The sequence below is a fragment of the Brachyhypopomus gauderio genome, chromosome 2 (assembly GCF_052324685.1).
Source record: "Brachyhypopomus gauderio isolate BG-103 chromosome 2, BGAUD_0.2, whole genome shotgun sequence".
Classification (NCBI taxonomy): domain Eukaryota; kingdom Metazoa; phylum Chordata; class Actinopteri; order Gymnotiformes; family Hypopomidae; genus Brachyhypopomus; species Brachyhypopomus gauderio.
Genome location: NC_135212.1, coordinates 27248840 through 27275057, shown reverse-complemented (window position 1 = coordinate 27275057; position 26218 = coordinate 27248840). Strand labels below are relative to the sequence as shown.

At 39.1% G+C, this 26218-nt stretch overlaps 3 protein-coding genes across 4 annotated transcripts; 2 read left to right on the top strand and 1 right to left on the bottom strand.

Moving 5' to 3' along the window:
* The first annotated feature begins 3909 nt into the window (after positions 1 to 3909).
* cfap161 (cilia and flagella associated protein 161) lies at positions 3910 to 8568 on the top strand. Its single transcript, XM_076992863.1, has 7 exons — positions 3910 to 4150; positions 4241 to 4330; positions 5440 to 5678; positions 5805 to 5886; positions 6119 to 6277; positions 7951 to 8024; positions 8184 to 8568. Exons 1-7 carry the CDS (start codon positions 4079 to 4081, stop codon positions 8350 to 8352), a joined length of 885 nt encoding a protein of 294 aa, XP_076848978.1. The 5' UTR covers positions 3910 to 4078; the 3' UTR covers positions 8353 to 8568.
* Positions 8569 to 8672: 104 nt separating this feature from the next.
* Positions 8673 to 17721, bottom strand: il12b2 (interleukin 12B 2). The gene is made up of 9 exons (XM_076992862.1): positions 17638 to 17721; positions 13359 to 13436; positions 11705 to 11780; positions 11383 to 11601; positions 10574 to 10685; positions 10230 to 10393; positions 10011 to 10144; positions 9811 to 9930; positions 8673 to 9199 (listed from the first exon to the last, which is right to left on the bottom strand). Exons 1-9 carry the CDS (start codon positions 17704 to 17706, stop codon positions 9101 to 9103), a joined length of 1071 nt encoding a protein of 356 aa, XP_076848977.1. The 5' UTR covers positions 17707 to 17721; the 3' UTR covers positions 8673 to 9100.
* Positions 17722 to 18376: 655 nt separating this feature from the next.
* Positions 18377 to 24063, top strand: utp15 (UTP15 small subunit processome component). Of its 2 annotated transcripts, none has more exons than XM_076992861.1 (13): positions 18377 to 18537; positions 18908 to 19014; positions 19122 to 19214; positions 20547 to 20731; positions 20886 to 21064; positions 21346 to 21471; positions 21603 to 21738; positions 22192 to 22273; positions 22373 to 22528; positions 22650 to 22751; positions 23138 to 23271; positions 23378 to 23436; positions 23602 to 24063. In XM_076992861.1, the coding sequence occupies exons 2-13, from the start codon at positions 18925 to 18927 to the stop codon at positions 23799 to 23801; spliced, it is 1542 nt and encodes a 513-aa protein (XP_076848976.1). In that variant the 5' UTR covers positions 18377 to 18537; positions 18908 to 18924; the 3' UTR covers positions 23802 to 24063. The 2 variants fall into 2 exon arrangements, with proteins under 2 accessions (XP_076848976.1, XP_076848975.1); XM_076992860.1 differs by having other exon boundaries at positions 18378 to 18537; positions 18894 to 19014.
* The last annotated feature ends 2155 nt before the right edge of the window (positions 24064 to 26218 follow it).

Below are 26218 nucleotides of genomic sequence, written 5' to 3'. Positions count from 1 at the left end.
TATTTGACTGAACTGTTTGGTATTGTGCTGTAAATCTTTGGCTGGTGTCCAAACATTTCCTCACTTTGACAGACATTTTCAGGTAGACAATAGTGGTAAAGTTACGGCTACAGTTCTTTTTCTTCTAAAAGTGATGACCAGTTACAAGTTGGCTTCTTCCTACTTAAAGTATTTGAAATTTACATTTGCTGTACAATTAATACATAAAAATTACTATAAGAAATGTATGTCTGGAGAAAAATCTATGACTTTTAGTGTACAATTTAGTTTGTAGTTAGCTATAACACATGAATGCACATACATACACGCGCGCACACACACACACACACACACACACGTGCGCACGCACAGTGTGATAACTGTTTTGACATCTTATAGTTAGTGGATGTTTCCGCTAAACCCTCTTGGCTGTTGCTGGAGTTGCACATTAGTCTAATCCAATTCCCCCAGCAGTGCGACTAAGATATAGAGGTACTCCAGATAAAAGGGGAAACCCCTGACTGAAACACACACAGTAATAATGTGTCTCGCATGGAGAACGTTTAACATGCTCTACTACTTTGGATCCAATCCACAATCCTTTTTTCCTAACTTAGAGTTGTTCTTGTAGATCTGATCAGTTCATGGTGTAGTGATATCCATGTCAGTATACCTTTGTTTTGTTAAATTGTAGCTGCCATTACGAGCGAGTGTGTGCATCCTTTAACAGTGTAGAAAGCACAGCAACAACACGAGCACGATGGACCGTGCCTCTGCTATTCAGCGGTTGTTTTGCAGAAACTAGAAAACTTCCAGAAATCAGCCCCCGGGGATCTAGAATGGATGCAGTGGATCAATGGCAATAACACACATCCTCAGAAAAGTAATATCACAGGACCTGTAATGGGTTATGATAGTGGAAAGACTGAAGGTAGAAGAGGGAGGGAGGGAGGGAGCGAGCGAGGGATGGCGTTTGTCCTCTTTCTCTAGCTGAAGGTTGCTGAGTCCCAGTTCTGTCTGCTACAGCTTATTAATGCACACTGCCTCAAATCTGCAGAAGTACAGGAGCCCCAAAACGCAGTTGCACTAATGTGATGAAATCAACCAATAATATCACACATAGCTTAATCCAGACCAGCTTTTCATTGGGTGATTCATGATGATGCATCTTTGCCGGGAGGAGATAGAGGAGCTAATAACACAGAGGGGACGTGTGGTGCAGTGGTGTTCTGGGAGGAGATAGAGGAGCTAACAACACAGAGGGGACGTGTGGTGCAGTGGTGTTCTGGGAGGAGATAGAGGAGCTAACAACACAGAGGGGACGTGTAGTGCAGTGGTCTTCTGAGAGTCAGCTGGGTTCTGGTTGGATTCCTAACTGGAATAGAGAATTTCTGTTTCTCTCCCCTTTCACAATCAAACAAAAAGAGACACAAATGTTTCATGCATTATTGTAAATAATACAAAATCATCATAATCAGTAAATACTGTTTGACATAATTGGCTTTTTGAGTGGGAATGCTACAGTGATTTATATAATTATATAATATATAAATATGTTAGTATAAAACTGACAAGTATGTCAGTTCTTTCTCATCATATTATTCCATGTTTCATCAAATGTCAAGTAGGGTCCCAGCTATGAAACTATATCATGATGTCATCATGCTAATTAGCAGTATACCCAAACATTATATGACTCATAATTAAAATTAAAAAAATCTAAAGCAATACTTACTACAGGGATGTTCACAGTACAGCAAAGCGAGGAACCACTACGCAAGCAAACAAGTCTGCCATGGGCATGAACTAAAGATGACAAATCTTGGAAAAGCATCTCATATCATATCATGGGAAGATTATGATATCTGCATAAATTCAGGATTGTGTATTTAAGACAATGACACAATAACTTTTATCCTGATTTATTTTAACTTCATCAATACATAAAAATCCAAACATGCGTGTATTTGTCCAAACAGATGATGAGACAAGCTGGAGCTGAAACAGGTCTCCCGTGTGCCCTGTACTTGAACCTTTCACTTTCAAATATTTTTGACATCTCTGGCCAATATTCACAATATAATTAACAGGTTCACTACAGCTCAGAATAACACTATGCCTTGTATCTCACAGAAGAATATTGCTTTGATCAGCAACTGAGAGGGTGAATCCCATAAGTGTGTAACAAGATCTCAATCACGTTACAAGTCTGCAGCTTTTCCCTTCCTGTTAAGAGTTTTAATATTTCAGAGCTCAGCCCTCATAAACATCTTTTATCTCTTTATGACCTGTCTCTTCCATTATGGACTGAGAGCCACTTACCATCACTTATCATGGCTCTCTCTCCCACACACACACACATACACACACACTCATTCACCCTTCCACTCGGTGAGCTTTAATAGTCTTTCTCACTCTGTTAAAGGCTCTACGGTTTAGGCTGTTCCACTTTTGAAAGAGATTTAAACGTAAATAAGAAAAAAAAATTAAAAAATACATTAATGCATGACACAAGGGCACATTTACATTTAATACGGTACTCCAAATGTTAAATTTCATATGGGAAACCTACGTAGTGAAGCCTACACTGAATTATCCTAAAACATGTTACAGACACTGATAGTAGGAGAGACCGGGTATAGTTGTAACACTTTTTGCTTCAGCACCTGTAACTCACTTATTTTTTTAGCTAGACTTCTCAAACTTTTATACAAAGTACACTCATTTGTTTACTACAAATGGCACCAATTTAAACTTCAATTGAAATATTACAGCCGTCGTGAGTTGATTTCAAATACAAGGTGTTCCCTTGTTACAACCTACCCCACTACCGGGGTAGGTTGTAACACAAGCTGGGGTAAGTTGTAACAATTAGACAAAAGAAGCAAAAACAGAGGCCACACCATGCAAAATGCTTCAAAAAGTATTTAAAAAAATAAAATAACAATCCAGAACAATGTCTCTCTCTCTGTCACTGACCATTACTCATATCCACTTTCTGTTTTACTCAGGAGTGTTTGTGTGTGTGTGTGTGTGTGTGGGTGTGAGTGTGTAAGTTAGTGTACTAGAACAAACTTATTTAACAATATGTATGCTTAATGAACACTAATACAATGTACCTGAGTAAAGAACATGTAGGTCAAATAATAAACAACATCAATGTGTGTGTGTGTGTGTGTGTGTGTGTGTGTGTGTGTGTGTGTGTGTGTGTGTGTGTGTGTGTTACATGGCAGATACCATGTGCCTTTGCAACTGATCTGACTGACTTGCCCTGCTTTGTGACCTCATCAGATGCTTCTTTAAAAAACATTTGCAGGCACACCTCTGTCAGTCTTTCTTTAAAATTATTAAAAGCTGTGTTACAACCCACCCCACCCCTGTCAGCCATTGTTTGTATTAGCAAGGTGATTTGAAATTAACAGGGGGGAAATGCATCACAATCTACCTGAGAAACTACAGTTTAATGTAATATAATTCATATGGTTTTATCTGCAATAGTATAAGTACTAAACAAAATATAGTCTTGATTCAGAAATTTACTTTCTCACCTCAAAATCAGTTTTTTCTAGATAGAATCGGCATGTGCCTGTTTACAGCCTTGATATTCACCATGTGGGATCAGGGAGGAATTGGGTAAATACTGAAATGATCATATGATTCCTATCTTATCCGTGATGGGTGGAACTGATGGTGTTACAACTCTCCCCATGTTGTTACACCGATATCCGGTCTCCCCTAAATAACGCAACACGAATTTACAACAAATTGTTAATGATTAGCCTGCAGGTCATATTGCATAAAATCCAAATCCATAAATTGTGTATGATGCAGCATAAATTCATGGCCAAGGCTTTATTTATATATTTTTTTGTTTATTTGTTTGTGATATCAACCAAATGACTGACGGTCGTTTTACGTCTCCCTTTCATGTCTCGTAACCATGGAGACCCGTAAACAAGTGTCCTGCTTGTCCTGTACTGCTGAAAACGATTGCCTTTCATTATTTTCATAGAAACTAAAAAACTTGTAGAAGTACGTTGTTTGCAAAGTAAAAAATACACAGTAAGGCAACTGACTGAGGCACTCCAGCGACCCTGAGATGGCCAACGTGCGCAAATACAGTCCAAACGTGCGGGTGGGAAACTGGAGAGAAGACGAGGCTTTGGGACAGGTGTGTGTACATCAATACTGTACATTACTCAAAATATGCTCGTTTATATTTTAACACGAAATACTCAGCAACTCGGCGTTGTCTCTGCAGGACACCCTAAAAGACTTTCTCCATCGCAAAGACAAAGGAGAGCTCACAATACAGAAGACCGGCACTTTGAGACAAAATATCCTGAAACCAGTAAGCACTACGTATTTAATTCTTGTCTTAGTTGTTTAGTTTTTTTTTGTAAAGCAGATAAAAGTTTATTAGTAACAAGCAGAAATACATTTTCCCAGTATGAGACGCGGAGAGACGGGAAGGCCGTTTCTTCTCTTATCTGCTCGGTCTGCATAAACTGAATAAAATGCTGAATATGCTCAATACAAACATGGTATGACTATTGTGAATTACCATTACAACGACTAAGCAACTTGTTTTACCTTAAAAAAAGCATTTGTTTTAAAAATACTTGTTGTCTCTTAGTACAACAAGAATTCCGCGGATAGCTTTCGTAGACATGCAGAAAATTTCTGATACTGTTAGACTGCCCCCTATTGTCCTGATTATTGTCCTGATTATCCTGATCCATCGTGTGTGACACCCCCCCTCCACACACACACACACACACACACACACACACACACACACACACACACACACACCGGTGTCGCTCATTTAAATATATCTTATTAGTGTCGCAATTTCATGAGCAATCATTTAATCCGCTTCGGCTGTTCAGTTATGTTTGGATCTCGATGGATGTGGGTGTCAGGTCTGAACACGGTTTAAGGTTCATATTCTAAGATATGAACAACAGCAGACAATGTCGCAAATAGTGACATACGAATGACTTGGATTTAATCTATGTTCGTAGTCTTCAACGAGAAGTGTGTAAACAAAATATAATGTAAAAAAATAATTATTGGAACTCTGGATGTAGCCTATAGCATGCTTCACATTTTGATGCAAATGGAAATCTGATTCGAAGTTGGTATACTTAGCATTTAGCTAAATTAGCTATTTTTTGTACTTTACTACAATAACATAACTGGAATTCGTGACGTAGCATAGTTCAGAGTATTTTCAAGATATATCACAAGAGGACATTCTCATTGTAAAGTCCTGCATTGTTTACGTGACTACGTTACGTGATACACATTTTTTAAAATTAAGATATTGTCTAAATATACCATTGTCGCATTGTCCATTCAAATACACTGGATTTGCTTGTTGCAAAGTAGTTGTAGACGTAATCAGAATTGTAGTGAAGCATAAGTAAATTAAAAATGTAAGTTTTTTTCCCACAGGTGAGTCTAACTGTGTCACAAGATGGATTTTTGCATTTTGGAGACACAGTAATGCTGGTGAACCCTGGGGGAACAAAGGCTGACCCGCGCAACCCATGCACTGTTAGCATCATTGCTGACCTCAGCAGTGTGCGGTCACATCCACAAGCAAACTTTGAGCCATATCTCCAGGGGCCATGCCAGGTGGGCGGAGCCAGCAGTTTGAAGCCCTGTGTAAGGAATGCCTTTGTCATTACCAGGTAATCATTTTCACATGCACCCAGACCATGGTCTGACACTGTACACACAAAGTGTCTCGTGCATCACTGCACCTACTCACACACTTCCATTGACAAGCTTTTTCTCTTATTGTGGTTGTGGCTTAGTGTGGATGGAACTCCCAATGGAGACATGCTCAGATATGAACAAAACTTCGCCCTGAGAACCACAGCAGGCTTTGCTGGAGAGGTAAAAAAGAGACAGCCACAAGCTCACTGTGATCTGCATGAAGACTGTACGCATGCTGCCATCCCAAAGGGGAATTCTGCTCTGATGCCTTTTCCTGCAGTTACTTACTAGTCTTAGTTTGGTGGTGAATTGCCTCAGTATACTTCCTTATAGTTTTGGAAGAAAATGTTTTCATTAAAAAATTACCACAATATGCCCTCCCAAGTGTAACAAAATCTGCATTTTTATTTAGCTTTTCCTAGCCAGTGACCACAGAACGTTGGAGAAGTGTGCCAAGAGGTCACGCCTGCAAGAAGTGAGCTTGGTGGAGCAGCTCGAGTTCTTTTGCTGGTGGAGGGTGGTTTACTTTGACCCCCAGGAACGCCTTGAATATGAGGGTTACCCTGTACAGGTAAACGCAGCGTGTGGCACAGACACACTTGCACTAACACATTCAAATCTGTTTGTTTAAAGAAGATAACCAAGTGATGAGAAGATTATACAAACCAGACTCTAAAATAATTGCTTTAAGGCAGCGTCATCTGTTCAGTGGCAATTGCATTGTGAAACTTTAGGGAGGAACCTTTAGGGGAAAACAATCTCAGTAAAGTAAATCATGAGATTTTTGGAGAATGGTGTAAAATGTTATAGTGGTATTCTATATAAAAGTACATACTCCTGTAATGCTTTTATCAAGTGAAGATTAAAAGGTATGGAAAGTCAAGATACAGCTGAAATCTATCAGTAATTACAAGTGATCTTGCCACATACTGCAAATTAATATCAGCTGGTTAAGTCCCAACTGATGGCCTATAAAAAGCTGTCTCATTACCATGCTGTCATACAAGAAACATCTCATGATGATTTAAACAAGTGAGCTCTCTGAAGACCTTCACAACCTTATTGATGCAAAACTTAGTAATAGCTTTGGCTACAGAAGAATTTATAAAGTACTGATGGTTTCAATGAGCACTGTTGGGACCTTAATTCAGAAAGGGGAAAGAACATAATTTCACCATAAACTGGCCATAAAGAGGTGCTCCCTGCAAGATTACAGACAGGAGTGAAAAGAACTATTAGAGTCCAAGAGCCAAGGAACACTCATGAAGAGCTACAGAAAGACCTGCAATCAGCACGTACAGTTGTATCAAAGAAAATAAGTAATGCACTCAATCACCATGGCCTGTATGCAAGTTCACCACGCAAGACACTATTGTTGAAGAAAAGCATATTGAAGTGCGTTTAAAGTTCGCTGAACAACAACGCCTGTGAAATACAGGGACAATATAGCCTGGTCAGATGAGACCAAAATTGAACTCTTTGGATGCCATAATACACATCATGTCTGGAGGTTAAAAGGCACATCATACCACCCCAAGTTTGGAGTTTGGAGGTGGTAATAGCAGTGTTTTTCAGCACATGGTACTGGCACACTTCATATAACTGAAGGAAGGATCAATGAAAAAATGTACAGATTTAAAAATCTACTGCCATCTACGAAGATGATGAAGATGAAACGAGGGCAGACATGTCAGCAATGATCCAAACACAGAGCCAAGGAAAACCTCAACTCTCAGAGAAAGAAAATAAAGCTGTTGGAATAGCTTTGGCCCAGCCAATCACCTGATCTGAATCCAAATGGCCCAGCCAATCACCTAACCTGAACACAATTGAATATCTATAGGAAGAACTAAAGCTCAGACCCCAATGAACCTTCAGGATTTGTAGTGTGTTTGTGTGGATGAATGGGACCAAATCACACCTGAGCAGTGCATGCGGCTAGGTTCTCCATACAGGAAGCGTCTTGAAACTTTTGTACGAAGTATTAAATACATTTCAGTGTATTCAATACCTTTTCCCTGGGTCATTTCTCATTATTAAATATAACTTTTATTTATGGACATCTACTGATTGGATGGGTTGTTAACAACAGCTGGTGAGAATTTCATGTCAATACCACCTTTTTAGGAATATATTTTCTTAGAAAACTGGTGATGTGTTCAATACTTATTTTACCCACTATATACAAACAAAGAAAAACAAGAAAAATTTCCTATATCTGTATTGGGCACTGTGTATCCACAGGGGAATACCAAGGTGCTGATCTCCCACTGTAAAACCAACCAGTGTCTGGCAGCCCTAGCCAATTACATACTCTGGTAAGGTCACTTTACAAACATTACTGTATATGTGAAAGACAATGTTCTTCATATAATCTTGATCACAGCGTTGTTTCTTTTAGGAAATTCAGGGAGGATCACGTGTTGAATTAATGTGTGTGTGTTTGTGTTTGTGTGGGTCTGTATAAATATATGTAGGACTCCATTTGGTAAAGAGTATGAGATTACTGCTCACACTCTTCGGGACTCCCATAAGGCTGAGCGGGATAGCAACCACTGGCTGTTTGTGCCAGCTGACCCAGGCGAACATGTGGGCCCCATCACACAGGAGAACCAGCCAGACCCACAACCAGTGACAGACACATGAGGAGAGTGAGGATTAACACAGAAACACAGACAGGAGCTGAAAAGAGAATTTTAGCCTGTATGTCAGTAATGTACCTTTTGTAGGCTACATGAATGCCAAAGATTAACAGATGATATATAAATAAGTAAATCTTATCAGTATATTTAATCTCCTATTCATTAACATAAACTACATGTTATTAAATGTATGGTTATAAAACATTGGACACATTTTAAATGTATATTGTGTATTTTTTGAAGTTATAAAAGCCATTTATGTCTTGAGGGGTGCAAATTGCCACCCAGATCTTAACACATGTGTAATATCACGTGCCATGTGAAACCGTGTCATATGAGGCTCCGGGCAGCTGGGCAGTAGGGCCCTAAAGTCTATCTGCAAATCGTAGCAGAGCAGTATGGCTCGGTGCACAAGATTAACTGAGGTGATCATACAGTGACTGGTGGTATTTCTAGGCAAAAGCAATACAAATTCCTAAAAGTCCCATCCATTCACTGACTGAAGCCCCAGCTAAAACAGTGTAGATGTAACAGGCTCTTTAAAGAAAAAGAAGAGCTTTTTTTACTGAAAAGCGTGTGCAGACAACCAACAGTGAGGATCAACATTGTGGACTCTTTTAGAGAAGTGCAACATGTTAGTCTTGCTTTTGTTTCCTGTTGTGATGGCCTTTTTTCCCCACTCTTTGCGTTTGTTTCCTGTTGTGATGGCCTTATTTCCCCACTCTTTGCGTTTGTTTCCTGTTGTGATGGCCTTATTTCCCCACTCTTTGCGTTTGTTTCCTGTTGTGATGGCCTTTTTTCCCCACTCTTTGCCCCTTTTCCCTGTTCTTTTTTTGTCGTCTTCTACCCACCTAAGAACAAAAAGACAAATCCATCATGTATGCATGGGCCTGAACATACACTCAAACCTTTTTTAAACTGTTGGCGTTTTCTCTAATGAGGAATCACCATATGCTATTCACTGATGCAGCGACAGTTCTATAATGAAATTTACTTTTCTTCTAGAAGATTATCACTGTTCTGAAATACAGAAGAATGTCAGCATTTAGCAGTCTTGCTAAATGTAGTTAAAATTGTGTTTCAGATGAACTTGGGAAATTTATTTCACATATACTGCACTTCACTGTTCTTAAATTTCATGAATTAGCTATTTGTTAATTAGCTTGTTCTACAGTGTTTCTGTAATACAGATACATATGTATAATGATTTAGAAGTGAACATAAAAATAAGGATTGTAAAGATAAATTATCTCATACATAGATCTCATACATACAGGAATAAATAGACAGGGCATGAAAGGAGACTTTTAATAGGACACAGACAGTGTACATAAATATAAATATGTGCCACGCATACACACATGCAAACATATATAAAAGGGTCCTCAGACACGTGGGGGCAGACAGCAAGGGGAGAGACAGAGATGGACATTGGATGTAGATGTGGATGTTAGTGAGATACATTTTGCCATGGTGTCCACTCGCTCCACTGAGAGAGGAGCAGCGGGTCACGGCAGCGAACCCTCAGCATACTGACGTCCTCTGGCACGGCCGCACCACTATCCAACCTGCAGGTGCTTCTCTGAGGGCAAAGAGGAGCATTCAGATTAGCTATCTGTGCGTGTGCTTATGTGTTTGTGTTTGAGACCAGGGCAGTGTTACCTCTCCATTGCTTCGCCACTCACACTGAATTTCATTCTCAAGAGGGTAGTAACTTGGGGGTGAGGGCCAGATGCCTGGAGGACTCAGATCAATGACCCCTTTGGCCACAGAGAGTGTAGGACAGCCAGGCTTAACTACAGAGACAGAGCCAACAGTGGTCAGGGTTAGACAAGCACAGGTATGAGGAACACAACCAAAGAGAAAACAATACACACTCACTGATGTCTCGGAGATAGAAGTCATATCTCGATGTATAGTAGTAGTTCAAGGACATGGCTTCCCCTACCACCTTAAGACGTTTGTGTTCTTCCGCATAAGGATTAGTAAAGTGCGTCAGGTGAAAGGTACCGTCTTCAGAAGGCAGCACCCAACCATTGTCATCCCTGCAAAAATGTAAGGCCTGCTAATTATATATATATATATATATATATATATATATATATATATATATATATATATATATATATATATATATATATATATGTCATTGTATTAATTTATATATATGTATACATTTTTTTTTAAGTAGATTTATTTTGCTTGTGTGTTTTTTGGGGTCATACCATTCATAGCGAAGTCTAAAAACTTTTAAGTTGGGGATGTTCACATTGTTCATTCTGCAGGAAATGTTGTAGCTGCAGTTCAACGTTTCAGCTGTGCATGTAATTTGCAGGCCTGAGAGAAATTCAGTCATTCATAAACTGTTGTCAAACTGAGTTAAAACATGTACAAAGTTAAATAATACTTGTTCAGTGTGTCCTGGCCCAGGCCTATTACAACAGGAGTTGGACTATAATAACACCACTTTGAGCATGTCCAACAGGAAGCTGTTTTTCTGACACAGGCATGAAGTGAAATGCTGTTTAATGTGGCACATGGCAGTTAACTCACCAAGGAGAAAATGCTGACTGTCTCTTTCATGCCAGTCGATGCTGCTATCAGTTCTCATATTCTGATTAACTCACCTATTTGTATGTTTATCTTTTAATATCATGTTACCCAGAGGGGGGAAAGCAGTCTGTCAGTCTGTGTTAGTTTAGTCAAATATTATTCTGTGCATATTGGATAAGAATAACTGGATAAAAATTCAAGAATAATTCAAGAATAATTATTCAAAAATAATTAGCTTTTAAAGTAAGGCTTATATATAATTATATTTTAACGACATTTATATATATGATGTGTAAATCTGCTGTTGTGGTTACTGTTCATATTCCTTCTGTTGTTATCTTCCATTTGATTACATTGATGGTGTAAACTGTGGACTGATATATATATATATATATATATATATATATATATATATATATATATATAGAGAGAGAGAGAGAGAGAGAGAGAGAGAGAGAGAGAGAGTATATGACCCACTCACTTTGTTCATGAGACATGTCAAGCAGGATGTAGGTGTAATCCAAGAATTCATCTTTCTTCCAGCAGGTGAAGTTCCCGGTTAGGTCTGTATCAAAGTCGGTGAAGGTCAGCGTGGTTTCATTCTGAGGTAGCTCCGTATTGTCATGCTTCCATGTCACGGTGGGTTCAGTGGCTGGGGGACAGCGCAGTGTAACGCTGCCACCGCTTTTACCTACTATGACTTCACATACACAAACACGGAGATTCACATGAAAAAACAAACATGAAATACAACCAGGCATACACTGTAATTCATTTATAGCTGATGTAGTGTATGTTCTTACGTTTGTCAGGGAAGGTGTCCGACACTTTCATAGTGCACAAGCAGAGAAGGGAGATAATATTCAATGTATGCCTCATCTGAAAAGTAGGCATAGGCATTAGACATTATAGAGTCCCTTACAAAAAAGAAGTTTATTCAAGTGTACTATTAGTATACTTCTTTTAATCTAAAAATAAGCAAGTATACTTTTAGTTTATTTTTTATGTACATATCAGTGATGTACTTAACACAGTTATACTTAAGTATACCTGGCTTATTCGGTATTCCGAATAGTTTAAGTATATGTGGCCTTTAATTGTACTTAAACTTTTGATCAATATAAACTTAAGAAAAGTATAATAAGTTTTATAATTAAGACCCCCACTGGTCACCCCTGTCCACAGCGGCAGTTGTCTTGTTGCGTTGTGTCATCTCTCAGGTGGGCGGGGCCTATGATCCGACTCACCTGATGGTCATTTGTGCACTTTTTTCTTTCATTTTCTCCAGTAAGGAAGGACTTTATTTCATATGTATTTGTTTTTGAAATGTGTGAAATGTTTGAAAATATATTGAACTTGTTTTCAACATTCTGTCTTGTGATTTTGTAAATGCATTACACTCTTGTGTACATACAGTAAACTTTAAGAATACTTTAAGAAGTATATTTCAAGTACATAAATACTTAAGTACATAAATGGGGCAGTCATTGCCATGGTGGTAGGGAACTGGTCTTGTGACCGGAGGGTCGTGGGTTCGATTCCCAGACCTGAGGCCATGACTGAGGTGCCCTTGAGCAAGGCACCTAACCCCAACTGCTCCCCGGGCGCCAGGCTAGGGCTGCCCACCGCTCTGGGCACGTGTGATCCACAGCCCCCTAGTAATCACAAGTGTGTGTGTGTGTGTGTGTGTGTGTGTGTCTTCTGACTGCACAGATGGGTTAAAAGCGGAGGACAAATTTCGATTGGGGTGTACAAAAAACAATTGACAAAATATGGCACATTTACATTAACGTTTACGTTACATTTAAATAGTAAGCTACAAGTAATATGCCAAGCAAACCTAAAGCAAACTAGTGAAATAACCAATGTTTATAACAGTATATTTAAAGTATACAATAAAAATAGACTCGAAATATATAACTAATACAATGGTATACAGTATATTGATAAGTGTACTTGTGGTATACTTTATGCATACGAGAAGGATATACCAAGGACCTTGATAGCACATGGATGAGTATACTAGTTTTATACTATAAAGTGTACTTTTGAAAACTTAAAATGAACTTTAAAGTATACTTTTATAAACTAGAAATGTTCCAATTTAGTCCAAAAAAAGTATTATTATTAGTTTTCTAGTACACTTAAAGTAGCCTATATGTAGTGAGGTCTGTAGTATATTTGCTATACTTATACTGAAGTATACTTAATAAAATGAACGTTAAGTATACTACTATTTGTTAAGAGGTGACATGACAAACAACTTTACTCTTCATCATGCTAGTAAAATAATTGTATTTAAACTGTTTTTTAAGTCTCCCAATCATAGATAATAAAATATTTCAACACTATAAAGGAAGACAAGAATACAGTATAATATAATATTATCTGTGACTACCCGCAACGAACGTCCGTTTTCTATGTGACAGTAACTGTCCGCGTGCACTGCAAGCTTACCTCTCGCGTGTGTTGTGGCGTATTGCTCGCGGCCAGTTTCGAAAACTCATGCTCACGCGTCCTTTTATCCAAGGACTCCTACACAAATTGAGCATGTGCGTGAGAAAGTGAAAACGTTACCGAGTAAACGCAAAGTTCCCCATGTACGACATAAGTGCTAATACTAAGGATTTTTAATTCTTAAGAAAATCTTTTCTGTGGATTTTGTCTATGGTGTACATTGGATGTAACAGGTTGTTTTCTGAGAAGTACAAAATTCTATATTCTAAATTCTAAAACAAAATTCCCTTTTTGTAGTTGTTGTTATCGTCGTGTATTTAACAATGTTATGGCTAAATGGCGAATTAAATAAGCCCTGATCAGATTCAGATTCGCCAAATATGTTACACCATTCGCCAAATTTTAGATTCGCCAAATATGTTACACGTACAAGGGACTTGTTCTGGTAAGAGCACACATATATGACATGTAATACACTGAACAGATATCATATATAAACAAAAAGGAAAAAAATAGACACTGTGTATAGGGTAAAGAATATAGAGTGGGTAAGGAGGGGGGGGGCTGTTAGCATGTGTATTTGTGCTGGCTTTGAGGACCTTGAGTCCTCTGCCAGAGGCAAGTGTCTTAAACAGGAGATAGAATATGAATATGGATCAAGTTATTTAATAAAAGGTCTGAAATGTCATTTCTATGTCACCGTTAATATCTAGAAGAAAACTGCAAAACCAGACATTTCACAGTATAATATAAATATGATAAAGGAATTCGTAGAATAAGTAACTATGTGCAAATTTAAGGCAACCCAACCACTGAAGATGGATGACCTGATATGCATGCTAATGGTTTTAGAGTGTGCTTATTCACCAATACAGGGTCAATAAAATTGTGTATTTACAATTGACACAAATCAATTTGTTCATTCACACCAAGGCACAGTGGGGTTTGTGAACACCTTGGTGTGACTGGAAAGTCATGGGATTTACCCATCCCACCCAGCTGATATTAGGACCATAGCTCATTTGCAAAGCAAAGAAAGCATGTTGGAAATACAGCAGCTCAAAACATATTAACCACTGTTTATCATTTTCCTTATCACATCTCACCATCTTGTGTTAGGTTTCTGTCACAAATGTATTTAAAAACAAATGGGGTTAGGAGGGTGATGGTGATGGTGGTGGTGGTGGTGTGTGTGGGGGTGGGGGGTGGGTTGTTAGGCCTTTAATGAAGAGAAGATTTGCTTTACCAACATTTATTCCTTACATGAAATTCTATAGCAGGGAATAATAATGAAAGAATGAACAAATTCTAGGTAACTTTAGAATTAATTGGGGGATTTTAGACAGCAAAGTTAACGAAGTTTACGAATGACTTCATGTCCACAGGGTAATGAGTAAGTAATTATTAGTCATATAAGAAAAATTAGAAATATCTTAAGATTTCCCCCTCAGCACCCCTCGTCTACTCTTTTTTTAATAATTTCATCACCTTCTCACTTCTGCATTTTCATATCTATATTCATATATTTGAGTGTGCTTGTGCGGTATGACTAACATCTAATATTAGGATTCCTTTGAAAGTCAGTATGTAGCTAATCTGAAAAAGTGGTAGCATACTTTTTAAAGCTTTCACATGCAGTACAAATGAACGTGAGACATTGCTGGATGGACCAAATGTTTAGGCATACTCTGGAAGTAAATCATATTGGCCAAAGTCTCAAAATTTAGTTCACAAAAGACTGAAGAAGAGGGGGCACTCAACAGCTCAAAGGTCAACCACTGACAGGGTTGAAGGCCATAGACTCTACAGAGGTGACAGACCATGGCAATGACAATTTTTGGCAAGTCTTATTAAATGTCATGTATACAGAGAGTGAGAGTGACAGCAAAAGAGAGAGATTACAAATTGAGGAAAACTCAATGACACAAATTTTCTTGAAGTTGAGTGCTCTCCCAAATAATGTGTAGAGGTTTTATACAAGGTTAAAAAAATCATATGCCGTTGAGTTCCAAAGTTAAGAATTTACCATCCCAGTCATATATTGACTCCATATTGATAGGACAATCCATAGTAGTACCTGTAGCAATTCCATTATTCAGTACCACTTGTCTAGTAGTAATCAGTTGTAGTAAAGATAGCTACTTTAGCTTCATAAACTGAACTTCTGAAACTGTTCGTCACTATTTTATGTTAGAAGTATACATAAATTACATAATAAACATATTTGTTGTAAGTGAAATATTTTTATAGTATTTTCACTATTCCTAATTTTGCATTCTTCTGAAGGTATTCAGTGATTTACTGTTGAATCTAGAACGTCTTTTAACATTTTACTTGATCTTAGTGTAGCTTTTGACCAAGTTTACCCTGCTCTTCGTTTGGTATATCATAAATGATACTGGTTACCAGAATATTGTTTTAATGTGGCTGCCTGTTTTCTGTTAAAACCACTAAGTGTTCTTCACAAACTATCAGGGTTTTATTTTGGGTCTCATGAGACTCATGGATGTGTGTTCTCTGCTGTGACTAAGGCCATACTCACTGGCCACATTAAGTCACGCTCAGTGCCACCAGTTCTATCTGGATTTACCATACTACATAATGATATGATATAACGGCCTGAAACAGACACTGACATCCTCAGACATTCGACCCTTATACTGCATTTTCTCAACCAGCTTGTGTTCTCCTCATCCACAAGCCCTTTCAGGTACTGTTGATAATTAAGTCACAACTACCATTTTGAATTAAACCAAATTCCATAAGCAAAGATGTGGTATATCTAACTACAAGTTCCCTAGCACTAATCTCTATGGGCCTTGTATACATCTGCCATACACATTCTCTCACCTTAGCTACCAAATCTGCATACATCCATCTCTTCCTTTCAAATGCTTCATCAACTGAAATGAAACTCAATGGCACAAATTTTCAAATGAATCCTCAAATGAAACTGTCTATAAATCTGTTTACTTTCAGAGTTCATCACCATGTCTGGCCATGTCAAGTGTTTGCAGAGTAGGAAGGACATCATAAGTCATTCCAAGCCAACATTTCATGCAGCTCACACCCTTCGCCCCCACCTCTCACCAGGTGATTTTTTTCTCAACTTCTGTAGATTTTCCGTACAAAGCCACTGGCCTTGATTTCCTTGTGACATTGCTGTTACGTCATGTGCTTCCCCTTCCTGTTTGCAAATAACATTAGTAATCATTTACCTTCTCTTAGGCAAAGTGGTCTTATTCAATAAACTATGTTTTTTCCACTTTGCAAATGGTTGACCACATCCGTGTGCTCTAATTCCCATTTGGATAACTGCATCACCATTTGTGTCTTTCAGTCTATCCCCATCTGTATCTCACCCAGGGGCGGACTGGCATACATTACTACCGGGGATTTCCCGGGTGGGCCGATGGGTTAGTGGGCCGCTGGTGGTTTAACTCAGCCCGTGGAGGAGTCACTGCCGCGCACTGCGGCCCCGCCCGGCACACCTCGCGCGAACCTCCGCGAACGGCGGAGGCGTTTATACTTGGCGCGTCACATTCTTTGCGGTGTTGTCCGAAACGATATGTGGTAATGTTGCATTGCGTTTCAGTTTTGAAAAGTGCTGGAATTTAGGCTAAAGTACTTGAAAAATTCCAGCGCGAGGTGTGTGGAGTCGCGCTAAGGTCACTCGCGACAGTATAATCCAGCCTTAACGGTGTTATCACCTCTCCCTCAGTCAGGCAAACCTGCTCGGCGCGCGGCCGCGGACTGGGCCTGTAAACACATGAACGAGCATGCCGGCCAGCTGATGCGGGCTGACGGCATGCTGCGGAGATCAGAAAAAAAATCCTGGCCGGACTACGAAAACATACAGCAGCTGTGTCACTTATTAATACGGAGATCAGAAAAAAAATCCGGGCCGGACTACGAAAACATACAGCAGCTGTGTCACTTATTAATACAAGTAGTCACGAACTGGAAAAGCCTTGTCCATACTAATGCCGCATTTTTTATATCTCCATTTGCATCCCACGAGTGACAAGTCAAGAGAGAGACGCCAGTTGCACACTGACACTACAAGGGTCTAACTCATCATGTGATCCCTCCGCGACACGGTTGACACTACTGAAACTTGAAAAAATAAGTCCGCATAAGCCAGGGTCTAAACAAACTACGAAACGTAAAGGTGGCGCTGAAAAGCTGAGAAGAGAAAAAAACTGGTATACATGAACAAGAGGAACCCAGACTCAAAAGGCAATATTTTTCTTTCTTGAGCATTACCAAAATACATTACCAACAGTTCATGATCTTGACTGAAGAAATACTGACTTAATGCAGGCCCACTCTGTGTTTCAAATGTCATGTAATCAGAACAAGATGTTGAAATCCTTCTCTTCATACAAAGGTTGTGTGAAAGCTAGTGCAGTTGCACTGGTGCCTTGAATCTTAAAATAATTAGCCAAGTTTACTCCATATGCTCTATGAAGTCCATGGAGTAAACGCTTAATGAAAGGACCCACAGAGGCTTCTCGACCTACATACTCCATTTCTAGGGATTTCATTAAAATATATAAATTAAGATAAGATGTCAGAATCACGTTGCAATCAGGTCCTACCTTAATTACACTATCTACAGTCTGAAAGGATACAAGACTTTTGAAAGGTTACAAATGGATTTACAGTGTCCTCTTAGAATAATATTCTGTTTGAATAAGACAGGGTCCTGATTGCTAATCTTCACTTAATGCGTATTTGAAAACTGTAAAAGATCTGTGAAAGAAAACAAAGATCTGAGCCTCTGTGCAGTGTCTGCATAAACATCATGTTTTTGTCGATATATGAGAGTGAGAGTTGAGAATATGTATGTTGGTTTGTTTGTTTGCTTATTTGTTTCATAATTATAATAAGCCCGGCTGCTTCGGGAAAGGAAAAAATGACACTAGGACATGCAGGACATGCAATCTTCATGTTTCAGTGTATGGACAAATTACGTACCATACAGAACAGGGTACGAACTCAGTTTTCAATAAAGTTTTTACAAAACGGAAGTAACTTGTGCAAAATGGCGGCACCCTTTTAGCAATAGAAACAACGTGATAGATTTGCACGCTTAACATAGACAGCATAAAAATTAAATCAAGCCATTCTGCAGAAAGAAGCAAAGCTTCGACAAATACTTCCTGGCACATTCCCGGTATGTATGTGTTTTTGTAGATTATTTAAAATGCTAAGCAGCATATTGAATACCAGATATTGAACTACAGTAGCTAGCGAGCTAGTTTGGGTATGACTGTCGTGCTCATAAATACATTGATGGTGGGTTAATGTTGATCATTTCACTAGCCACGATTATTTCTATGGTTCAAATACGAATATAGTTTTTACGAATGACATTTATGGCTTCAATTAGGAGTTACTCGTCTGATAACTTCACATTTTGTGGGTTAATAACTATGAAAATGGGTCTGAGACACTTAATATGCAGTTAAAAATCGTTACATGCGTATCACTTTTTATATGTTTAGCCGACTGTACTAATTGCAATCTCAGTGTTTCTAAATTAGAACCTCTGGTCATTGGGATGGCTTCGTTTAAACCTACCAAAGTTCAAACGTATCCTAAGTTGGGAGAGAAGGTGACTGAAGATACACTCTACTGGAAGAACTATAAGGTATCAGGCTATATTAAGTCATTTGTTCAATTCATTGATAAAGGCTATGTTTGGACATTGAATGAAGAAGCAGAAAAGAAAGTGTTTCTAAGTTCATTCTCTTTCAGGCTCCTGTGCAGATCAAAGAGTTTGGTGCTGTCACAAGAATTGAGTTTTCTCCACTGCCACCTCACAATTATGTAGTTACAGCCTCCACCAGAGTAAGTCTCTCTCACTTTTGCTGTCCCTCTCACTCTCTGTACGCATGGCATTCAATAAGACTTGCCATAAATACGATAAACATAGCTGGTTCCTGAAAAGGGAGGTGAAAAGGTCAACCTGATCTTGATGGAGGCCATCTACATGGGGCAAATCTGATTAATTTAAGGACCACAAAACAATTAAATTTTTCTATTACATGCAAGCTGCACTTTAGGAAAAACATAAAATAATCATGATAGTAATTGTTTTTTTGCTAGGTTTTGGTGGTAAATATACTTATTGCTCCTTTAATGCTCAGTTCAAATGTTTTTAAGTCAAACCCAGTCTTTTTCATTCTTCACCCTCATGTTTTTAAGTATGTAATATCAGTTTTGCTAGACCTCTGACCTGAAATGAACATTCTTACTTGAAATACCAAGCAAAGTCATATTTACAATGCATTTTTACATAAAGGTTCTCACTAGGATTTCATGGCTATGGATTTCTTCACACTGCTAAAAATCACATTAATATTTCATGAACATTTCTGCCACATCAGTAGTGTAAATGTGGCCCAAAGCTATAACCATCAGCAAATGTCATAAGCATGAAGGTTTTGATTAAGCTTGGTTTTATTTTTATTGATGCATTGCTCATTTAAAAAAAACCACATGCTCCAAAGCCAATCTGGGTTTTGAGAGGGCAATTTTCTAATGCTGTTTAAAACATTCCCTAACCAGTTCTGTAATGTCATTCCTCATTGGAAAAAGAGGGAAAAATTACATATCAGTTAATACGTTTAAACACTATGAAAAGAAGTCAAACAAAGTTTCAGCGTTTATCTTAATTTGATGGTATTTTAAAGTCGGGCAATATCCCAATAAACAGCGCTGATTTCTATTGTGGAGATGGGGATGGGACCAGCACTATTGGTCCTGTTGTAAGATGTGAGTTTTAGGGCTCATTTCATGGTCTAGAACTCAGAATGACACTCTTATCTATCCACAGGAAATATAAACAGTTCTGCTGTTGCTGCACACTCACTCATGTCTTCATGTCTTCGTTAGCTATAAAAAAGAACAGGAGGTGCTTTTGTGTGAAACTTCTTAAGCACTTAGTGTTTAGTGCTTTAAGCGTGAAGGGAAGTGGCATGGACAGATTTAGCAGCATATGGGTGTAGAGGTAGTTTAGTCTCCTCACTTGCAAGCGCCACAAACACATCTAGAAGGAAGAACGTGTCAGACACACAAAGCCGCTACTGAAATGCTTGACCTACATTTTCTGTGCACATGGCTGCTTTTTAAAACAAGGCTGGCATTGCTGCAGTGTTTTGAGGACCTGCTCTGTTCCAGCTCCAGGTGTACGGCCCTCACTCTCAGGAACCCGTGCGCAGTTTCGCCCGTTTCCGGGATACAGCATATGGCGGGAGCTTCCGAGGCGACGGCAAGCTGCTGGTGGCTGGAAGCGAAGAAGGCCTCGTACGGCTGTTCGACGTTGACGGCCGGGTGGCTCTCAGGCAGTTCTCTGGTCACACCAAGTATGACGCTGTGTGTTTGCGGGTGTTAGGAGTGTGACTAGAGGGTGAATGAGTGGTGTTTGGGTTTTTTCTTCTTGTTCTTGGAAACAGAAACTCAGATGTGGTATTTAATTTTTTCTCCCACAAGCTCATTTGTGTTCTTGGACTCTTTCAGGGCGGTGCATGTGACGTCGTTCACGTCTGACGGCTATCGGGTGGTGTCTGGGTCTGATGACCTCACGTGCCGCGTGTGGGATGTAGCCAGCAGCACCGAACTGGGCTCTTACACTGAACACACTGACTATGTCAGAGCTACAGCTACCAGCAAGCTCAACCCAGACCTCTTCATTTCTGGTATCTCTTACTTTGCCCATCGGTCCCACTGGTTTCCCTGTTAGACTGATGGGATTTTATACATTAGTTATTTGAACCTTTAAGGGTTTTCCCATACTTCATAAAATAACAGGCAAATTGCTCTTAAAGATAACGGGGATGGGTGGAGTACCACTTATTTATTATATTTTTACAAAATCACGTGTAAAGATTTCTTTCTCTTTTTTGTTTTTTTTAAGTATGTACACTTTTTAGGTTTTTTGAGCATTTGTCAGCAGAGCTAATGATGTTCTTCATGACAGGTTCATACGACCACACTGTTAAAGTGTTTGATGTGCGGTTAGGTGGTTGTGTATTGACCCTCCAACATGGTCATCCTGTTGAGAGTGTACTACTCTACCCTTCAGAGGCACTGCTAGTATCCACAGGTAATCAATAAATGAGAAACTTTTACCAAGAACATTAGTTCATAACAGTGTTTCCTTTGCTTACTCCTTGTAGGCCTTGTGTGCACTGCCCTTTGCTGTGTAAAAGTATACATGGTTCATGTCTTGAACAGGAGGGAGGTATGTAAAAGTTTGGGATCTGCTGAAAGGGGGCCAGCATCTCGTCTCTCTGAAGAATCATCACAAAACTGTCACATGTGCATGTCTGAGCACCACAGACAACAGACTGCTCACTGGCGCACTCGACAGGTGCGTGCATGAAACCCACTTCACACAAGCACACCATACAAATGCCTCTTGCAGAAACATTCTTTTGCTGCTACTGTGACTCACTCAACCTTGCTGCTAATGTATTCATTTGCACAAAAATCTATTTTTCAACATTTCTGAAACACCAACTCAGGACTACTTATTACTATTTATTTACTATTTATTACAACCACGGTCACTAATTATTTATTACTATATATATTATTACTTCCGATAACATATAGCTTACATCGTATTCCTGTGTATTGTCTTTTATGTCCTAAATATGTTGAAATGTCTGTTGTGTCAACACAGAGGGAAAGTGGGGAACGTAATTTCGATTACTTTGTATGTCTAGAACATGTAAAGGAATTGACAATAAAGCCTACTTTGACTTTGATAAACGTTTTCAGTAATAAGGTTTTATTTAATCACATCTTCCATTTTCTGCAGGCATGTGAAGGTCTATAATTCCTCCTACAAAGTTGTTCATAGCTTTGACTATGCTACTTCCATCTTAAGCCTGGCAGTTGCAGTACGTATGCGTTGTAAACAAACATACAGTTCTGATCAAGTACAGAGACGTGTGTACTTTGAAGAATGTTATTGTGACTGAGTGCATATGTTTCTCTAGCCTGACGATGAGGTGGTGGCTGTTGGGATGACCAATGGTGTGCTGAGTGTCCGACACAGGAAACATTCAGAAGACAAACAGGAAATGGTTGGCAGAAGGAGGCGGGGACCAGCATATCGGGTGTTTGTCAAGGGCAAAAATTACGTCCCCAAACAGGTTCGTTTTATGAAGGAACAGTGAGTTTGGATACATGAGAATTGCTTTCAAAAATTTGTTCAGTGTTCTAGCTCTTTAAAAAGTTATGAGTGGCTTTTTTGTCATTTTCCTCACCTCTCAGGATGATTTCTTGGTCAGTAAAACAACCAAACAGCATCTACAGAAATATGACAAACAACTGAGGAGCTTCCAAGTGTCTAAAGCACTGGACACAGCGCTGCAGGTAAACGTGTTTCTGCTCTGTTACTCACACACATGCAGCACAGTGATTTTAATAACAGTAGCAATTTGTTAAATCTTGGTTCTGATCAGACTGTCATCTTGATTGCTTCTCAAAGCTAGTGATGCTATAGTTAGCATGACAAATGTTTCTGAAACTTGTTTCACAGTTGTATGGAAACAAGGCTTATCTTGCACACACATTCACACCTCAGCTCTTTATAGGTAGTGGCTGGTTTATTTTGAAAACTGAAGTGACTTACTGTGAAGCTTGATGAGGCATTTCAGAGGTTCCTACTCAGGGGTCTGTTCCTAATCAAGGTGCTCCTTGATTGATTCTGTGTGTGTGTGTGTGTGTGTGTGTGTGTGTGTGTGTGTGTGTGTGTGAAGACATGGAAGCGCTTCAGTAAGCCAGACGTGACCATAGCAGTCATGATGGAGCTGAACCGCAGAGGAACACTGAGGAACGCTCTAGCAGGGCGAGATGAGCAGAACTTAACCACTCTGCTCCATTTCCTCCTAAAGTAAGCGTGCAGACGGTCATACAAATATGGTCACATCCATGCAATCAAAATTAGACTTGCTTTTCATCCTCACATCACCTCCACTTCTGCTGGACTGCTCTTTCAGGCATGTAACTGATTCACGATTTTCTGGCCTACTGCTGATGGTGGCAGACATGGTCATCGGTGAGTATTTTGTTCCTTACTGTGTGTGAGTAGTATGACTATTTCTTCGGTCACCCCTTTATCAGTATTTCCAATCTATTATTGTGCCTTGATGAGGCCTGTTGTGGTTATTCTGACAGCCCTGGCCTTCGTTTGGTGGGTGTGTGTGTGTGGGTGGGTGTGTAGAGCTGTATCACCAGGTCATCCCCCAGTCTCCTATAGTGGAGCGGCTGCTACAGCGCCTGATGGAGCTTCTGGGGCGTGAAGCGGAGCTTCAGCAGGAGCTACTGCAGGTGCTGGGTGTCCTGGACACGCTCTTCGCCTCTCTGACCCCCAGGAGGGAGGTGACTGGCCCCACAGCCACACCCATAATGCAGAAGTCCTAGCTACTGGCTTTCCGACATGGACCATTAACCTTGATTTAGTAACAGCACCTGAAAGAAGAACTACTGGACTACAGTGAAGAACATCAAGCCAGCTGACCTCATACAGACTGAGACTTGGAAGTTCAGGGCCAGCCTTGTGGCTAAAATTGAGAACATTTTCAGTAAACAATTACTGTGCTTGATCAGTGTTATACTGATATTTTCAGAATTTCAACCTGTATTTTGTATGTCCATATAGAACAGGATTTATTATGAATCATGATACCTGACTTTGATTTTGACTTTACTAACAAAACATACCACCTCAGAGTTTTTTGTGGCACCGCTGTGGTGAAGTTTAGATTTAGTATGTTATGTTCACTAGAAGCATACAGACAAGAAGATAGACTTAAAATTTTCACCAAATATCATACACACATCATAGTAAAGTGTCCCTCAGCATTTACACTGAAATTTAAAATGTTTTTAGTAATGCACTTTGTAGTGTTTTGGGGTAAATTGAACACATTTGGATAGGTTCCAATACTGTAAGTGTCAAAGTCAAATTTATTTGTATAGCGCTTTTTACAACAGCTGTTGTCACAAAGCAACTTTACATATGTCAAAGTCCAAGTTCGCGGTGATCAAGCCAAATGTGACAGTGGCAAGGAAAACTCCCTAGACAACTGTCTAGAAACCTTGAGAGGAACCAAGACTCAAAGGGGGGACTCTTCACACACTGCAGTAACAACAGTGTACGTGTTGGGCAGCAAACAGGAAAGTAAGTAATGAGAAAACAACAAAGAGAAGAATGTCCATCCTAGTTTTTTGGAAGTCCTAGTTCGCTGGATGTAGATGTGTCTGAAGCCCATTTGGCACAGGAACATCCGTCCAGGGCAGCAGAGGTGGGGTAGGGGGGTACAGCAAGGGGGCATCAGGGGTGAAAAGATTATTGGGCATGACTAAGAGCAGAGACTAAGAGTAAATTAAAGGACTATAGTGTGCAAGTATGAACTCCAGCAGATCTAGCACCTATACAGCCAGATAGAAAGGCAAGGCAAGTTTATTTATATGACACTTTTCATACACATATTTGATTGTAATTCAAAATGCTTTGCGCAAGAAAAAAGAAACTTATTACGACCCGAGGTCTACCGCCTTTGGAAGGTCATTGCCCAGATGTATAATAAATATTACAGGAATATTCCTTTTTTTTTTAGGAATAAAATAGAAATTATTTCTATTCACTGTTCATAATAAAATGAATTATGTAATGAAGTTAAAGAAATCTAATGTAAGTTAAAATAAAGATAACAATTAAGAATTAAATAAGATAATGGAAGAAATTGATATAATGCTATTAGTGGTAGTAGTAGAAGTAGTATAGTAAGGCATTAGAGTAATCCAATTAGGAAGTGATAAATGCATGGACTAGCTTTTCTACATCCATATTTTTGCAATGGTCCTGAGGTAAAGGAAGGCTAGAGGTATAATTTACATGAGCTGCAAAGTATGTACAGGGAATCCTTATCACACCAAAAGAAGGTGTAATTGGGAGTCCACCATGGTTAATTATAAATAAATAAACTGGGGCCCTAAAACAGATCTGGGTGAAGAATCTCCATTTATGGTGACAAATTGGTAGCAATCATCTAAATAAGATAATCCCAACAACGTTTTCAAGTCTGTCTAGTAAAGTGATCTATGACTTCAAATGCAGCACTGAGATCAAACACTATAAGCAAAGTGACAGAAGCCAACAACAGGTCATGTGAAGTTTGCTCAGATGACTAACGTAGTAAAGATGAGTTGTGTTCTTTTCACAAGGACATTTAAGTAAGGAGAGACGCATATGTTTTGAGAACATAACCTCTATTGTTTGGTTTAATTTCGCAACAAAGGATAATGGACAATAGTTAGATTATGGGGCAGACTCCAAGAAGGACGCTCTGACTCCAGTTTCACTTAGGAGGAAACTGCCTCCAGAAATTGTCTTCTAGAGAGGAAATGAAAGTTAGGCTGCCTTTGAGAAAGGAAATACACACAATTTTCCATCATTACCAAATTGCATGTTTCGATTTCGTTTTACAAGCAAATGCTTGTACAGTGAATGTGTTTGTATGTCTGTGGTACAAATGTAAATGAACTGAATGGAACTGACAGGATCTCATGCAGTTAGATGAATTGAGTGCCTCAGATAAACAATAAAGGTGTTATTGTGCCCTTGGCGTAGACAAATACGGATGTAAAACATGCTTTCTTTATCAGTGTAATTTATATAGGGTGACCATATTGTGGTTTTCAAAAGAGGTGGAATGTATACTACCTACAAACTCATAATAACTAATATATGTGACCAGATACTTTTCTATTATTATAATAAATAATGACTATATATATATATATATATATATATATATATATATATATATATATAT

Excerpts from the sequence above, each read along its gene's own strand:
- cfap161 (XM_076992863.1), top strand. The coding sequence starts at position 4,079 with ATGGCCAACGTGCGCAAATACAGTCCAAACGTGCGGGTGGGAAACTGG. Across the intron at positions 4,331-5,439 it reads GACAAAATATCCTGAAACCA|GTGAGTCTAACTGTGTCACA; the intron begins GTAAGCACTACG and ends TTTTTCCCACAG. Across the intron at positions 6,278-7,950 it reads ATGAGGGTTACCCTGTACAG|GGGAATACCAAGGTGCTGAT; the intron begins GTAAACGCAGCG and ends GTGTATCCACAG.
- il12b2 (XM_076992862.1), bottom strand. The coding sequence starts at position 17,706 with ATGACATTTGAAACACAGAGTGGGCCTGCATTAAGTCAGTATTTCTTC. Across the intron at positions 13,437-17,637 it reads GTCAAGATCATGAACTGTTG|GAGTCCTTGGATAAAAGGAC; the intron begins GTAATGTATTTT and ends CAATTTGTGTAG. Across the intron at positions 10,686-11,382 it reads TGACATGTCTCATGAACAAA|GCCTGCAAATTACATGCACA; the intron begins GTGAGTGGGTCA and ends AATTTCTCTCAG.
- utp15 (XM_076992861.1), top strand. The coding sequence starts at position 18,925 with ATGGCTTCGTTTAAACCTACCAAAGTTCAAACGTATCCTAAGTTGGGA. Across the intron at positions 21,472-21,602 it reads GGCACTGCTAGTATCCACAG|GAGGGAGGTATGTAAAAGTT; the intron begins GTAATCAATAAA and ends TGTCTTGAACAG. Across the intron at positions 22,529-22,649 it reads AAAATTACGTCCCCAAACAG|GATGATTTCTTGGTCAGTAA; the intron begins GTTCGTTTTATG and ends CTCACCTCTCAG.